Source organism: Cucumis sativus, chromosome 3 (assembly GCF_000004075.3).
Source record: "Cucumis sativus cultivar 9930 chromosome 3, Cucumber_9930_V3, whole genome shotgun sequence".
Lineage (NCBI taxonomy): Eukaryota > Viridiplantae > Streptophyta > Magnoliopsida > Cucurbitales > Cucurbitaceae > Cucumis > Cucumis sativus.
Window position 1 is genome coordinate 11,569,190 of NC_026657.2, and position 16,599 is coordinate 11,585,788.

General features: G+C 35.0%; 3 protein-coding genes across 6 annotated transcripts; all 3 read right to left on the minus strand.

The window, feature by feature from the left end:
* Nucleotides 1-472: 472 nt before the first annotated feature.
* LOC101213851 lies at nt 473-7,187 on the minus strand. 4 transcript variants are annotated; one of them, XM_031881769.1, is made up of 9 exons: nt 6,894-7,186; nt 6,454-6,513; nt 4,952-6,379; nt 4,164-4,850; nt 3,992-4,075; nt 3,834-3,909; nt 3,391-3,707; nt 2,179-2,393; nt 473-1,262 (listed from the first exon to the last, which is right to left on the minus strand). In XM_031881769.1, exons 3-8 carry the CDS (start codon nt 6,278-6,280, stop codon nt 2,184-2,186), a joined length of 2,703 nt encoding a protein of 900 aa, XP_031737629.1. In that variant the 5' UTR covers nt 6,281-6,379; nt 6,454-6,513; nt 6,894-7,186; the 3' UTR covers nt 473-1,262; nt 2,179-2,183. The 4 variants fall into 4 exon arrangements, with proteins under 4 accessions (XP_031737629.1, XP_031737630.1, XP_011651096.1 ...); XM_031881770.1 differs by lacking the exon at nt 6,454-6,513 and having other exon boundaries at nt 473-1,009; nt 6,894-7,187; XM_011652794.2 differs by lacking the exon at nt 6,454-6,513 and having other exon boundaries at nt 4,952-6,425.
* A 794-nt stretch (nt 7,188-7,981) lies between these two features.
* Nucleotides 7,982-9,852, minus strand: LOC101204799. Its single transcript, XM_004147581.3, has 3 exons — nt 8,862-9,852; nt 8,265-8,372; nt 7,982-8,117 (listed from the first exon to the last, which is right to left on the minus strand). The coding sequence occupies exons 1-3, from the start codon at nt 9,528-9,530 to the stop codon at nt 8,058-8,060; spliced, it is 837 nt and encodes a 278-aa protein (XP_004147629.1). The 5' UTR covers nt 9,531-9,852; the 3' UTR covers nt 7,982-8,057.
* Nucleotides 9,853-10,710: 858 nt separating this feature from the next.
* Nucleotides 10,711-15,243, minus strand: LOC101205048 (50S ribosomal protein L3-2, mitochondrial). Its single transcript, XM_004147582.3, has 5 exons — nt 14,659-15,243; nt 13,827-14,036; nt 12,348-12,452; nt 11,494-11,607; nt 10,711-11,358 (listed from the first exon to the last, which is right to left on the minus strand). Exons 1-5 carry the CDS (start codon nt 15,037-15,039, stop codon nt 11,182-11,184), a joined length of 987 nt encoding a protein of 328 aa, XP_004147630.1. The 5' UTR covers nt 15,040-15,243; the 3' UTR covers nt 10,711-11,181.
* Between the last annotated feature and the right edge of the window lie 1,356 nt (nt 15,244-16,599).

Here is a 16,599-nt window from a genome sequence, read left to right on the forward strand (position 1 = left end):
TTTGCTCCTTCCTTTGGTTGTTTCAAAGTAACACCTGTCTGTGATAGAAACAAATGATACCAAGCACAATGGTGTGGGTTTTTAATTTTTAATCACGCACTTAGGTTTATCTAACCAAGAATAACAAGAAGAATAAGAAAAATATTACCTCAGCTGGCAGGAATGAAAAAAGAAGAGTTATCAAGGTTCAGCCCAATAATGTAAAAGATTCAAAGTAATGCATTTAGTTAAGAACCTAAAAGTACTCTTCATATACACAGATAATTTATAGTGCGATAGAATCAATGTAAGCATGTCCAAACTCAATCACATCCTTCTAGTAAAAAGGTTAACAAAAAACGAAATAAGAATCATTATTCGTCAGTAAAGAAAGATGTGATCCTTCACCTACCTTCTGCCTTGGTACATTAGAATATAGATATACCAGTAACAGTCAGGACAATGGCCATTATAGAGGGTGAGAGGCATGGTGTAAAAAAAAGGAAACAATATTTTTATTGATGATATGAAAAGAGACTACAGAATAAGCAAAATAAAGCAAATAGAACCAAATATGGCCTATAATTGTAGTAGTAAAATAATTATAAGATCCAACAGATCGCAATGAAAGGTTAACCACATGTATGAGGAATCCAAACAGCAATATTTCACAAGCCATAATTTTCAGTCATTGATTAAATAGTTCGATACTATAACTCAGACTCTTATAGATCAACTATAACTCAGACTCTTATAGATCATACATGAATTCACTGGTGAGAGGCTTAATACTCTGAACTTTGTAGAAACTAAATTTTGCTTTTCAACTGCACCCTACTCCTTACCTAGTGCAACAACTAGTTTTTTCAAGATTGCTTCAGTCGTTTGATGGAAGTTCTCCTCAGCCTTTGAAATTGTTTGCCATTTCGCAACTGTTTGGGTTCTGCATCAACATATCTCTTCAGTACGTTTCTTCTGATTCTCGTCAGTACCCTGCTGAAGTTTGAATTTGTAGTAAAAACACCAACACCTGAAGCAAGAATTACTGCCCTGTTCAGCCAAGTTCTAGCAATGTCAACCTTCCTGTAATGCCAAAACAACTTGGCCACAGCAGCAATAAGGTGAGTATCATGATCACATTTGTTAAGTGCAACAATGGTCTTGGTTTTACATCATGGGCAAGGTACCATCTCTATTCAGGCTTCCCGCAATATGCCACTATTTGGACATACTTGCAGTGCCTTGGCCATCAAAAGATAAGCTTCTTCCTTATTGCCATAACCCTAAAAATGAATTAATCTTAAAAGTCACGTTTATGTACACAAATTCAATAAACTATGTACAAAAACAATATTTGTTTTCTCAAACAGAAAAAGAAAGAGATGGAAAAAAAAGAGCCCATTTCTATGTTTCCTATAAAATTAGTCCGAACCAACAGAAACACTGCCCCAAGCATAATTCATCGTTCTACCTGTTTAACCCTAAAAATTTCCTCGGAAGAAGAAAAGCAATTGCCTCGTCAATACTTGTATATTTGGCTTTTGCTTTATGCAAAAAGTACGATCATACGAATTGGGCTTAGTAGTAACAAAACAGTAAAAATAATTTTTAAAAAAAACTAAATGAAATCAAAGAGATGCCTAAAACCTTGCCACAAAATAATTCAAACTTAGCCATAAAAACAAGCTGACACCTGAATCCTGACATAAGATACCCTACCTAGTCAATATAATTATAATGTTCAGTGTTCAATTCAATTAGATTTGACAAACAAACCAGGTAATTGCATACAAATTCTTTAAAAGACAACATGCATTGAGAGGAGAAGCAATTGAGAAAAATTTGATTGGATCAATTTTGATTAAATGTTATTATTAGTTTTAATAAATACATAAATAGATGTGTTTCTTTTTTCCCAAAGGAAAGATTCCAAGGAAAGCATCGAAATATTAAACACCATATGAATGAATGCACACAAACACAACAATAGAATCTACCTTATGTCAATACACATGCACGACTCAACTTGTGAAGGCACTTATACAGTCACAATATGACGAAGTTCAGAACTAATAACTAACTTTAAACAATTCTATATGGAGAACAAAGAAAAAAATGTCAAGCCATAAAATAAGTAACCAAAAAAAAAAAAAAAAAAGTAACCAATTCCACTCATCACAGTCAGGTTAAGTTGTATACCTATTTTAGTCACTTAGCTCATTGTCGTAAAACTTCACATCGGCATCATTGTCTGTGGAAGCACCTCCATTGGCAGGATTGACATCCAATGTGTCTACATCAGTCAAACCAACCAGTTGAAGGCAACCCTTCCGACCCTCCGATGTCCCATCCTCATAGTCAATCAAATCATTCTCATATGCATCAAGTGGCTCCATTCCAGGACAAAGAATTTCCTGAGAAACACAAGAATGAATTTTCAACTCCAGAAGGCTGGTAAAGTGCATATCAAAAGGATGATTACATTGGAACTTCATACTACAGGCTAGGTATTACAGATCACATTACCATGGAACTGAGATAATCATTATAAAGCAACAACTTGCTGTGAAACTAGCTAATCTAACAAACAACAATCATCCCTCTCCATATCAATTTTTTTTTTCTAAAAGGAAACGAGTCTCATTATCATTAATATTGAGAAAGAGAGAGACAAAAACTCAACCGTGTATTAGCAAGGGTTTTCCTGATGAGGCGTTCTTTATAAGGTACAACAATGAAACTCACTCAACTATTCTAGAACATCTTTCCCAGCTTTTTCTTTCCATCTGTCAAACCATATTATCCAAAAACCTCATTTATCGATGTTTTCAAACTAATGATTCTAAAATTTAGCAGTATGGGTAATCTGCTAGTATAGGCTGTCGATATTTGGAGATATCCTGTAACTTTTTGAGTCTAACCTCACATAAAAACTATAAATTTAAAAAAATAATTAAAAAGGGAAAAAAAGACTTAACAACTTAAAACCCATGTGGTCCCTTCCAAAGTTGGCCTTAGAGTGTGCAAAGTCTCTCTCTGCAATTATGGGGTGTGGCTGTAAGCAGAACGGAATAAAAAGATCTCCGATTACCTAGTTCTTAAAAAACCAAACAATAATAATAGTAGTAATAACATGAATGAACTTAGTCTTCTTCTTTCATATGGGGGTAGTTTTATGTAATTAAAGTGGACTTCTCTTACTTTTTTGTTTTCTCTAGTATATCCCTACATTAAATGACAGTGGGTTTCTTACCCAAAACAGGGGGGGAAATTTGGTATTTGGAAGACAGAAGACATGCCTTCCACTAAATGAAGTTTGGGGAATGCAATTCGTTGGAACAAAAAAATAATTTATTGTTGGTTGCTTATAATGGAATCACTTTGCAGATAAAAGACAGTATACCCTCATACCTCATCTTCTTGCATGCCTTGTTTCCGGGGTTCCACAATCCAATCATCCAATAAGTGTTCCATAAGAATATGATCAAGAGAGATAGACTCATTAGATTGCTTTCTTAGTTGGCGTTCCCGAAGTTGCAGGTTGTAGTGGACATACAACAAATCAGCCATTTTTCTCTGAGACAAACTATTGTGCCTTTGACTATGTTCTTTAGCGAATGGGGTCCAGTTGTGTTCAAAACACAAAGACGAACATGTCTGACTTAGTATGCGAACAGCTATTTGTTGCAGCTCTAAGCAACTGATTCCATGCTGTTGCCACCATGCAGCTATTAAAGCAAAAATGGAATCGATGACTACGATTAAACAATATTGTAGAGAAAGAAGTTTGTGTATTACTTTTCCTATGGAATGCATATTAACCAATTAATACTGAAGGATAACGGGAAACATACCTGGATCAAGCTCTGTTCTTGTACTAATAGCCAGCTCAGTTCCAAAATCAGACTTTGCTGAATTATAGTCAGAAATCTGGGACATCGAATATCAAAGCAGTGAAAATTAAAGAAAAACAGGGACAATCAACAGGCTCACAAAATAGCCCGTTCCATACCTGCATAGATGCAGAGATCCTTCTGGAACTGTCGGACTCTAACCGAACTATGCATTCATTAAGTCCACGAACCACCTCCGAATGCTGCACGAAGAAAAGGAAATGTATCTGAGAAAAGATACCAATGGACCATCATGATTATGCATCAGCAACAAACAGTTATTTTCAATACCGCTACAAAATCAGGACGATATCTGTATGATGGATTTAAGAAAAAGGCAGCCATGTGTAAAGAGTGGCAAAATAAAGAATTCCAGTTGCTATCTATCACATTCCAGAATGGTCCATATTTCCTGGCATCATCACCATGAATGGATTGTATAGCAAACTTGGCTCTGTACATATCATTATATATCGATGAAATTGACAAGCTTTGAACAGAATCGACTTTTTGAAGAACTTGCAATACTGGTTCCACAGATTTACAAACATATTGCACCTTCTTCCAAAATGAAGGATTTAATACAATCATCTCTACTTCTTGTCCCTCGCCAGATTTAGAAAACCTGCTAGAAGTCCACTCATTGGAGACAAACATTCTCCGTAAATTACCTCTGTGTTCTAGCAAGCACTGCAAAGTAGCAAAGCTTGAGGCATTCCGAGTAACTGCAGGCCTCAGAAGTTCCAGCCCCTGGGTGAATTCATTCTTCATGAAATTTAACAACCAGCTCCGATTATAAATAAACTTGGTAATTTTTTGGCACTTTTCCATGCAGTCTTCCACGGATCTCAATTTCAAAAAATCTTCAAGCATGTGATCAACACAATAGGTCGCACATGGAGTCCAGAATAAATTTCTTCTCTTCTCCTCAAGCATTTTCCCAGCAGCTTTATAAATGGGAGTATTCTCGGTGATTACCTAAGGGGCAGCAAAACAAAAAAAAAAACAAAAACAATTAGCTTCAAGGACATGAGCAATTTAGATTAGAAACTACTGGATGATTGCAGCAAAGAAACTACCTGCACCACATTTTCTTCTCCAATTTCATCAACCACTCCATCAAGAACGCTAAACAAGTTTGAAGGGTCATCTACTATTTCCATGGCATCAACTGACGACACAAAGTAAACACCACGGGGACATGAAACCAAAAAGTTTATAAAAGCCCTACCATCTGAGTCTTTCCAATTGTCTACCAGAATAGAACAACCAGTAACTGCCCAGGAGGCCTTCAACTCAACCAGGTAAGACTTAATAGTTGCAACTTCCTCCTGTAATAATCGACCAGACATAAGTTGGCATGAAGGGCCAACCAAGCCCGATCCATATTGACCAACTGTCTCCAACATCTTATGAAAGTAAACAGAATTTGCAGATTGAAAAGGAATTCCTGCATAGCAAAAGAATTTGCAAATTGCAGACATCACTTCTTTCCGTGACCTCCTATTGCCTCCTCGTTTTACTAAAGCTTGTTTCTGCACCTGTTCAGTTTGTCTTTTGGTGGTTTTCAGAAAAACAGAATCTAACCTTGACCTTTTAACTGACGGTTCAGATCCACCACCAGGGGACATTCCCCTGAAAGTACTTTTCAAATCTTTGCTCAGTCTTTTGTCACCATCAATAAACCTTTCCTTGCTAATATGATGCAGTGATTCCTCTTTCTCTTCTTCTTCTTCTTCATTATCTGATTGCATAAAATAAGCCGATATCTCATTGGCATCAGTCTGTACATGTCTCCTTCCAGTACGATGCCATTTCATATTCTCTTTGATCTTAAGATACACTTCTTCGGGAGCATGTTTGCAGGGAGCCACTTCTCCAGGAATTCTGGCTAGATGTTGTTTAAACCTATTAATACCTCCGCTTACTATCTTTTCGCAGTAGTTGCACTTTACCTTCTTCTTCCTTTCATCTTGAGCAACACCATGTTCCCACCCAGGATCAACATATCTTAATGACCTCAGAGGAGTCATGTTAGTACCAACGTTCCTGTTTCCCATTAGTTGCCTTCCTCTATTTCTGTAAGTCACATGTGAACCATCTTCTTCATCATCGTTGGAATGGAAGTTCAAATATGACTGTTCATCATCTTCAGATTGCCTAGGTTTCTTATTGGAACGACAACCTTCCAGGTTTTCTCTCATTCTCAAATATACTTCCTCCGGAGCCTTGTCACAATAAGTAACTTCTCCTGAAACTCGAGCTAAATGTTGCTTCAATCTATATATGCCACCACTTACTATTTTCCCGCAGTAATTGCATTTAACCTTCTTCTTCTTTTCATCTTGAGCAACTCCATGCTCCCACCCTGGATCAACAAATCCAGAGGTGCGAATAGGGGCCATCATTGCTACAACACTAGGGCCGAACTGAGCCCAAGCCTATGGGCATCTGTTTAGAGTTCGGTCAGTGCATATTTGGAAGCACTTGTCACCACCAGTGAACTCCTGTTACAATTTGATTTCAATAGCTGGTTGATCAATAAAACGGCACCTAAAACATAAGAGTCAGAGAAATTTACGATAAGCAACGCCCATTAAGCTATTCAATCTTCATTCCTTTTCATCTTGACTAATAATACCTATTAAAGAAACATAGAAAGCCCACATATTGGCATTTGCTTATTTAAACAAAGAAATATGCAAATCAACATCATTGAGAGAAACAATCTCCATAAACAAAAGCTCGGAACTTTAGAGGTATTGTAAACACAGCTAAACCTGAGACAAACAGAATAAGAACAAAGAGACTACAGTTCACTATAATCAAGAAATAGAAGCTTGTCAGTGTTGGTATGAAGGAAGCACTGAACAAGTCAGAACCCCTAAAAAAAGTTCAGGCATTTTCAGCGAACAGGCGATACACAGAAAACAGAAACTCTAAACACCATAAATGGAATAACAATTGAAAACAATCAAATGCAATTAACTTATTCATTGTAACAATAAACAGAAACCGTACAGCCTTCATTGGCTTGAATGCTAATGAATTCCGAGCCCTTTCTGATCATTTTGATTGCAACGACATTCACAATCTTTGTTTAGCATCTAGAATTGAAAAGGGAATTTGATTTCAAGCCAAAAGGGTTGAGAAAGAGAGAGGAGTTTGACGAAGGGCTGGTCGGATCGCTGGTGGAATCGTGAGTCGCGAGTAGGAACGTCTGGGTGAAATGGGTTTCAACTCGGCTCCTTATTCTAGGGTTTCTCTTTGAGTTAATTATAGTTTTTTTTTTCAGAAATAAATATTCCATATTAAAATCTATTAACTAATGGCAAAAAAAAAAACATAATTGCAATTATACCCTTCATTTTTTATTTTAGAAATAAGTTTTTCAACGTGCTTCCTACATATATAATTGTAACGATAGCATAAATTTGAGTTTTATATAAAGTTTAATTTCTATAACTATTATATAAATTAACGATAAAACGAGTATAAGTTTGAAAGTAATTAAACTATCAACTGCGGGGTGTTTCTAACTTGTTTTTTTTTTTTAATTTGAGTTTTATATAAAATTCAATTTCTATAACTATTATATAAGTTAACGATAAAACGAGTATAAGTTTGAAAGTAATTAAACTATCAGCTGCTTTGAGGTGTTTCTAACTTGTTCTATTTTTTTTTTCTTTTGGTGTTGAACTTACACGAGTTTTGCATAGCATGTTTTGAAAAAAGATCGATTGTTGATTCCAATCTTGACAGATTCTATTTGTTTGGTATTAAACATTCAATTTCATCAATCTTGGTATTGAACTTACACGTGTTTTGCAATTTTAGTAACTCAACTTTCATTGGAAAAAGAAAATGTTGAAATATAAATTTGTTGAAAAAATTATATAAATTTACAAATCGTAAGAAAGCTAAAAACTATTGTTTAAAAAAGTTAGATTTAATCTTAGATCAAAATTTAGAATAACATATCAAATCTAAATATTAATTATAAACTAAATCACCAAAATTATAACCTTCTCTAATGCAAAATTTTGTAATTTAACCTAAAAAATCTAATTGTTAAGTATTATAATTTAATAAATGCATAATAGAAGCCATTGATTAATTATAGTATTCTTTTTTTAGTTGTCAAATGAAAAAAGGGTTTTCTTTTTTTTGGACCCAGAGAAATTATCAATGAGTCAACTCGGTTTTCTCAAAGCGAGACGAGTGGAGTCGACTCGGCCGAATCACCTGAACCAAAAACGAATCGAAATGGTAACTCAGAAAAATAGCAGCAGAATTCAAACCATATTGATTGAAAAGGTGGAGAAATTGAAAATGGCAGTTTTGTAGACAACGGAAAAGACGAGAAACGGTCAATTTCACTTAACAAAATACCAGCTCAATCGTCGCCGCCGTCATCGCCATCGCCATCGCCGTCACTTCTTGATATGACCACTGCTCCGCCAGAACTGGCATTTGAATATCAATGGGCGAATGGCGATTCTAGTAGCTCAAAGGTGGCAACAATGGCGTTCTCACCCATAAAAGCTTTGAGATTCTGACAAAAATAGTCGATAGAAGAGAGCAGAATGAAGAAGAAGCTGAGAATCAGATAAAACAGAAACACAAGTGATAAAATAAAGAATTGGAATCAATAGAGAAGCTGAACAAGCTGCTGCAATGCAACGTTCTCAATAGAACTTCAATTAGGCGAAAATCTTCCAAAACGGTTAAGCAAACAGTGATGAAATTTTGAAATGTACATAGAAATTCATTCAGACTTCCCTCAATTGATTGTTCATCACTACATTGATCCAGAAGGTTTCTGTGGATGGTTTGATAGTACCTCAACGCTTTGTATTCTACTGAATCTTCGAGGAACTCAATTGAATGAGACAGTTGAACAAGACTACCCTCTACAGTTAGTTTCCTTAATCAACTACCTTCGTTATGGAGTTCGATTCCCCCTCATAGATCGAAAATGGCGGTTACATCTTTCTCCTGTAGCTTGTATTCTTCTTCTTCAACCTTCCTCTCACTATCAACAGCATCTCCATTACTTTTAGAATATCCATTTTTATCCTTCTCCTGAAGAACAAGATACGCAAGCTGTTCCAATGCGAGAGTAGCCTGTTTCTTGGCAAACGCGGCGTTTTTTATCTTCATCTCCGCAACAGCCCTAGCGTCAAGAGCTGCTCTCCTCATGGATTGAGCGGACACACGAGCCGCAGCGACAATAGCTTTCCCTGATTTAGCATCAACATTTTTTCCGGCTAAAAAGGCGACAGTAGACTCCGATTGACAAAGGCTGCCGCCGGAGTCAAAACCATCGAAGAAGACAAAACGAGGATCGGAGCAGAGAGGGCATAGGAAGGTAGAGGAAAATCGAAAGGAAACGCAAGAGAGATGAGAGATTGAAGGGCATCTGAAGCACATAACTCGATGATGAGACGGCGGAGGAGTTGAATCCTCATAAACATCGAAGCAAAGAGGACAAAAACGGGAGAGATTGTGCTTGAGGACACAATTAGTGCAGAGACGACGGAAAGTGGCTTTGTGACGAACATTGTGGAGGATCCAACAGGCGGATTGAGAGATGCCGCACTGTTGGCAGTGAGAAATGGAGTTGGATTGAAGATGGTTGGAGTGTTGGCGATTCATCGGAGGAACAGTAGCATTCGCCGGAACAGAAACCCTAGAATGGGAGACGGAGAGAGAGAATCCAATGAAAGCCCGGTGGGGATCTGAGAAGAAGAAGAAAGAAAGAAAGAAAGAAGAAGGAAAGAAAGAAAGACGAAGAAGAAGAAGAAGAGAAGAAGATCAATTTAATCTTCGACGCATATTTAAAATATTTAAAAGACCAATATTCATTATTTTGCTTTGGTTGAATTTGAAGCTGAAGTATTTTATTTCAACAAATGAGGCTAAGACCCAGTGGAAAACTTCATGCCGCTTGGCTCTTTCTTCTTTCATACTTAGACTGCGCCACAGTTATACTTCTTTCTCTAAAAAGAAAATTGTATCTCAATTATCAAGTGGCACTTTTGATGTCATTATGTGGAATCTAATAATTTTATCAATTTCTTTTTTAAATTAATAATAATAATAATAAAAAGATAAAAATTTATGGATACAAAAAGAAAGAACCACTCATAAAATATAGAAGGAAAAAAAAACTTAAATGGACTAAGAAATTTTGATATCTATTTATATGTTTTTATAAATAATTTTTTATTATTATATTTGAAAATGCCTTTTTGCTGAGAAAGTATGAAAATTCTATTAATTTAGATTTTTGTTATATTTTTAAATATGTATATTAAAATGCATAATTATCAGAATATGGTAGCACACTCTACACTCACATCCTTAAAATTTAAAATTAATTGTGCAAATTATTTACAACCATTTCCATTTCAATCATCATTTTTGGAGAAAGATACATTTTAACAATCAAATCCGTAATTGCATTCTCAAAACAAATTCCAAATTGAAGATTAAAAATAAACTGAAAATTAAAACAAATCTGAACTCAATACGTTCAAAGAACATTGTGATAATGAAGCATATCACAATGATAAATTACTAGAATAAGAATCTATTTATATATATATATATAAACTCAAATGAGCAAATTTGATAAATTTTGCTATGTTTAAAAATAGTTTCAATTTTTTTGTATATATTTGAAATCGTGCGCACATTTGAAATCGTGTCTTTCTCACTTTGCTGAAATGTATCACTTTGGTTCAACTGCACACATTTTGAACCATTGATTCAAGTTGACTTTTGTCTCAACATGAGTCAAACATTGTTTATAGAACGGATGACAATTCCAAAATTCAAAATGCAAAGGAAATACATTACAAACAATATAAAGAAAAGAGAGGTTTGACACTTGGTTCGAATGGTAAGAAATTGCTAACTCAATTGGCAGCCATGAACAATATCTTCCTAAGTAAGTTCACATAAACATTAACTTCAATTCCCAAAAGAGGTTATAAGATCACTCAACCAAAAATTCTGAATAATCGTAGCTTTTTTTTCTTCTCTCTACTCTTTTTATTTCAAAATGGTCTTTTCCGGTACAGGTTTGAGATGGTGAGAAAATTTTTGAAAAGAAAAATATAACTGTAGAAGAATACCATCGGATTAGAAGATTCGATCACCTCGTAGAGATCCTCCGACTGCAGTTTTATAATGAAATTGACTACCCGTAAGGGTTGGGGTCAATAAGCATACCTGCAAACACCATCAATAAAAGGAAAAAGCAGAGCAAAGTGCACAACTTGCGCTGAAGGCCAACTCCTAATCAATCTCCAGTCATAAATGGATCTACTTCTCCAAGATCAGCAACAAGAGGTTCCAACTTGTCTGTGTCCTCACCATCAGTTGCGAAGTACGTAGGAAATGGAAGGATTGCCGACTTATTGAGTTTCTTGTACACGGCGTCTTTTATAAATACAAAGTTTCCTTCGGCACCGGGGATCTAAATAGAGGTGGAGTTGTGCACAACAAAAACATCAGACCATGATGTCCCAAGAGTAAGATATTTATGTACATGACAAAGACTCTAGAGGGGATCACATCAAGAGTTTAAATTCGGTTTTTAGAAGAAACTTACTGGTCCTTTCACCCACATCAAATTCCTTGCAGGGTCAATTTTGTATATCCACACATTTTTAACAGTTCTCTGCTTTCCACCCATACGCCCAGCCATCTTTCTGCCTTTGAAAACCTGTAAAATAACCAGGTGTTTTTCACCATCATAAATCACATGGAATACAGTGAAAACAGACTAGAACTTTCTTTAAACAGATCATAAATAGTTATTCCACACTTTTGGATTTTCTTTTCTCTGTATCTAGAAACAGGAACAAGCTTCTAAAATTCAACACAGGTTTCCATGGTTATATATGCAAAGAAAATCAAACAAAACTCAAGTATGTTCTATTGAATCACGGAACTGAAGAAGATAAGGTAGGTATGTGAAAGAGGATTCAAGAGTGCAAGTTTTTTCAAACTTCATTAACATTAAAGCTTCACCAGAAACAAGGCAACAACAAAAAGAATATTATTTTCAAGATTGTAACCCGTGAAAACTGCCACATGTTGCTCGACAGTAATTCATTCCACAAGCAGAGCTAAATCCGTAAACCATCCAAGGAAGAATTATGCAAATAGACTTTCACCATGCAAGTTAGTCATTTATTCTGTAACCATATGCTTCCAGCCAATTCTTATTTCTCTTCTATGAAATTGCCATTCATTTGGAACCCTTGCAAATTGACAGAAATCAAAAGACATAGCATGAATATTAGAAAAGCAGCAAAACTCCGAGAATCAGAGGCAACCTAGTAGGCTACCAGTATGTACAACTACAACTACTTGACTAACATGTGAGTTTCAGGAAGCTATTAAGACCCAAAACATCACTCAATCTTAAAAATGAATACCACCATGGAAACATAAACTCACCTTTCCAGGAGCATCCCTCTGACCCGTAGAACCTCCGCTCCTATGAGATAATGATGCTCCGTGGGATGCTGGCATTCCTTTGAAACCATGCCTTTTCATCACTCCCTGAGCACAATTAGAGAAAGGATTAGCAATGAGAGGCATCACTTTCATGGAAAAGATTTTATACCATTTACAAAAGGTAAGAAAGAAAACAATTTCGTTATAATAATTCTGGATCTCGTGAAGAATTTTCAGGACACAGATATACAGCTCGAAATTACCCAAACAAGCACACTAACATGAAAGAAGACAAAGCAATGATCACATAAATGATCAGCTACATACATCTTTCAACGGGGTTAGCTCCTCAATTTATATATATGTTATATATAATTGCGTTTTTTTATTATTTGTCTCCAGGAGGTACATGACCTCATTGAAAAATTGTCATGTTATCGTATGATAACACACACATACATCTCCCTGTAACTTTGATGGTTAATTTGTATCTTGCAGATCATGCAGCAAGTCAGGTAATTAAGAATGCAAGCCAATGAGCAAGTTCAAGCATGACTAAAACTAGGTTAAATCATGATAAAATATCAATATTTGGGTCATTGTGTGTCACTCTCATGTAAATATTTGCTTACTGCTTACTAAATCTATTATAATGCTCACAACCCAAAGTACGGATTGCAATGATACAATTTGTAAGCTGATAATGACAAACAAGCATGCATAACTTGTCCGATAGTTGTTTCTGCTAAAACTCTCATTTTAGATTTTGGAGTTCAGTTATTAGCAGAGTGGAACACCATGAGGTTGTTCACTTGGGATTTGAGCTAAAGATATTTACTGTTGTGGTTTTAGCATTCTTTGTCAATTAATAGTTTTTTATTTGCTAGATAAGGTCTCTTACATCTATATGTTCATTTGGTGTAACTTGATACTTTAATTGGATTTGACTTGCTCTATAAGTTAAAGTTTGAGTTGTAAGTTGGACATCAAAGAAAGTTTTGGGTAGTTAAACATAACAAGTTTTGAATCATCAGTAATGCTTGATGAAAAGGCCAATAGTTCATGTTCTTGAGAATCACTGGAAGAAATATCAGTGCATACAGAATAATGTTGATGAGCATGATCGACTAGAAACGTCAGTGCCAAGGAAGAAAGAGAAAGGGAACCAACAAAGTTTATTATAACTCGCCGCTAGTTTACAGCTATCACTTGTTGAAGTTCAATTTCATAGTTCTGCTCATTCAATTGTCATTGATGATTAAGCAGCTTTTAAATGGTACTTTGACCTAAATTCAGAGAGAGACCTGCATTTATATGAATCAATGTTCCCACAATAACATTTAACTGTTTAAGTAATTTTGACATGTTACTGACTTAACCATAATAGAAAATATAAGGAATTGAATGAAAAGAAAAAGGAACAAAGGTTGTCAGTTAAAAAACGAATGGAGTAATGGTGCAATGGTGCAATGGATTCACCTGAAAACCTTTCCCTCTACTTATTCCTGTCACATCGACATACTGTCCAGGAACAAAATGGCGAACGCCAATTTCTGTACCAACTGGAAGAAGTGCATCTTGTGACACTGGGAACTCCCTCAGCTTCCTCTTCAATGGAACACCTTGAGCCCTAAAATGGCCTAATTCAGGTTTACTCAAATGCTTTTCCTTCTTCTGTCCACAGCCAATCTAACTAGCACCATACCATAGAACCTTTGGTCAATAAACTCAAGTCGTAGGCAACAAAATACATATGAACTGAATAAAAAAAAAACCTCAAACATATGGAATTAAAAAAGCTACGAATGTTTATTTCTAGCTAAGTGTATGGATGGAAGTGATGACATGATATGAGATGGTGAAATTCAGGTCCAAAACAACAATTTGCAATTCAGTTCAGTACAATAATAAAATCCATGGAATTGCCAGAACGACAGTTTTAAATCCCTCTTACACAGTAGAATAATATAAATACAAACACATTTTCGTTGAGAGAAATGAAAAAATATACAAGAGCAAAAAAAAAGGCTCAATAAGAAAAGAGAGCTCGACCCTAACTAACTATAGACAAGGACTCAAATCCATTATGCCGAAGTAGCGTCCGTAACATCATTAAGCCAAAGTCTCATTTCATTTCTGCTTTCTTTGGTTCTACGACTGTGATAGAAACTAGCAATGCCAAGGCCAACGAAGTTGGTTTTCTAGGTTTCAGTCATGCTCTTAATTTCAGCTAAGTATCAAAAGCATCAAATAATAATAATAAACACAACACAGTAGGAATGAGAATGAGAATAAGAGATTTGAACAGTACCTGTAGAGCTGTGATACCTTCTTTCTCAATGGTCTTGACCTGAGACACAATATTATCATCAACCCAGAGCACAGTGATGGGTATCCTAGCTCCCCATTTATCCCACAACGCCGACATTCCACACTTGACGGCAATAACACCCGTCCGCGTAGAGTTACTTCCCATAGTACCAGGTTTAGCTTCAAAAATCGAAGAAGCTGACAAAGACCCATCGCTAGCCTGAGTCAAATCCTGGGTACTGAAAGCACGGAAGAAGTAGTAACAGGACGCATTTGTCCTTGAAGAAGAAGAAGAAGAAGAAGTAGTAATTGAATGAGAAGCGCTTGAATTGATCGAGAGAAGACGAAAACGAGAAATGAGACCTCTAGATAAAGCTGACATGGTGAGAACCGATCACAACGATTATGATACTAAGTTGGTAAAAATCAGATAGGAAGAAGAAGGGTTTGGTTCAAATTTTAGGGTTGATCTCGATCTCCGAGACTGTGGAATTTCATTGTCTTCCTCTCTTGTGTTATGCAACTGATGCAGTGTGATGGAGCGGCAGCAGGATGCACCTTAGGGGTTTAGGGTTCTAAGAAAGCAAAATCGATGGTATTCAAAATTAATAAATAATTAAAATGGCATATTGCAAAAACCGCCCCTCACAATACATTAATACTTTGCAGTTATACCCTTCGATTTTCCATTTTATAACTTTAGTCCTTTTCAATTTGGTTAAATTAGACCTTCAAACTTACTACCATCTTTAAATGTTATCGTTTTTCATAAGTTTGAGGTTTTAACTTTAGTATTTATGGATACGATTTCTATCATTATTGTAAACTCGAGGATTTAATTTCAACACTTATAGACGTTTAGGAGTTCAAGGGTATAATTGTAATTAATATCATATTTTGGAGATGGATTTTGCAATTTACCTTAAATAAAAAAAATATAAAAGTACCTTCTTGGACACATGGGGCATTCACATTTTTCTTTATTTTAAAAAGTGTTGTATTCAAATACGATAAAATTAATCAAAATATATACAAATATAACAAAGTGTTGTAATTTGTGTCTATTGTAATGTTTATAGTAATTTAACACAAATAGATTGTGATTCTTTTGTTTAAGTAAATATTTTTAATACTTTTGTCATTTAAAATAATTTATAAAATATATAAAAATAATAACTACGGTAAAGAGGAAAACATCAATTTTAACAAAACTTAGAGTTTTATCAACTAAAACTTACATGATAATTGTTTGGTTTAAGGTTTAATAGACGTATGAAAAAAAAAAGATGTTATTGAACAATATGTTTGATGTTTGTGAATGAAACACGAGTATGTGTGATTGTGCATGAAAAATGTTATCATAGTTTTATGAACATTTACTTATATGATTTCAATAGCTAAATTGATTAGATAAAATATATCATTCAATGTACTCGTAGAAATTAATATCATGGTCGCGTTTACCTTAGTGAAGACATAAGAAATTGACGATGTAAAGTGAAAAGTGGTGCTATTTGATTACATTTGATGTGTTTTTACTTGTGTTGTGCATTTGTATTGACATATATGACTCACTTTCAAATGTGTAAAAGAAAACACAAATCAATTGACGAATGGTGCGTACTTGATTCAATTGAGTTTGAAAATTACTTAATCGTATTGTTATGGTTGTTGTTACTATTTTTAAAATATATATATCTTCAAACGTTTTTTTTACCACCAACATTACAACGCCGGACAGTTATAGTAAATGTGACAAAATATTTAGTAAACGTATCAAAAGTTATTTAGTTGCATATGTGATCGTGGACCCTTGCAATTAATATATCAATAGAATTCCATTACGATTGCAATAGATTTCATTGTAAATTTACTTATGATTTTTAAAAAAATAACATTTTGTAATTTAATTTGATAAAATGTTAAACTTAATATAATGTCT

Coding starts and splice junctions, on each gene's coding strand:
- LOC101213851 (XM_031881770.1), bottom strand. CDS start 6,280: ATGATGGCCCCTATTCGCACCTCTGGATTTGTTGATCCAGGGTGGGAG. Junction 4,851..4,951: donor GAGAAGAAAATGTGGTGCAG/GTAGTTTCTTTG, acceptor GCTGCCCCTTAG/GTAATCACCGAGAATACTCC. Junction 3,910..3,991: donor GGATCTCTGCATCTATGCAG/GTATGGAACGGG, acceptor TCGATGTCCCAG/ATTTCTGACTATAATTCAGC.
- LOC101205048 (XM_004147582.3), bottom strand. CDS start 15,039: ATGTCAGCTTTATCTAGAGGTCTCATTTCTCGTTTTCGTCTTCTCTCG. Junction 14,037..14,658: donor AAGGTATCACAGCTCTACAG/GTACTGTTCAAA, acceptor GGTGCTAGTTAG/ATTGGCTGTGGACAGAAGAA. Junction 11,608..12,347: donor AGAGGGATGCTCCTGGAAAG/GTGAGTTTATGT, acceptor GTTATTTTACAG/GTTTTCAAAGGCAGAAAGAT.
- LOC101204799 (XM_004147581.3), bottom strand. CDS start 9,530: ATGAATCGCCAACACTCCAACCATCTTCAATCCAACTCCATTTCTCAC. Junction 8,373..8,861: donor ACAAGCTACAGGAGAAAGAT/GTAACCGCCATT, acceptor TTGAGCTACTAG/AATCGCCATTCGCCCATTGA. Junction 8,118..8,264: donor CGGCGGCGACGATTGAGCTG/GTATTTTGTTAA, acceptor TTTTTGGTTCAG/GTGATTCGGCCGAGTCGACT.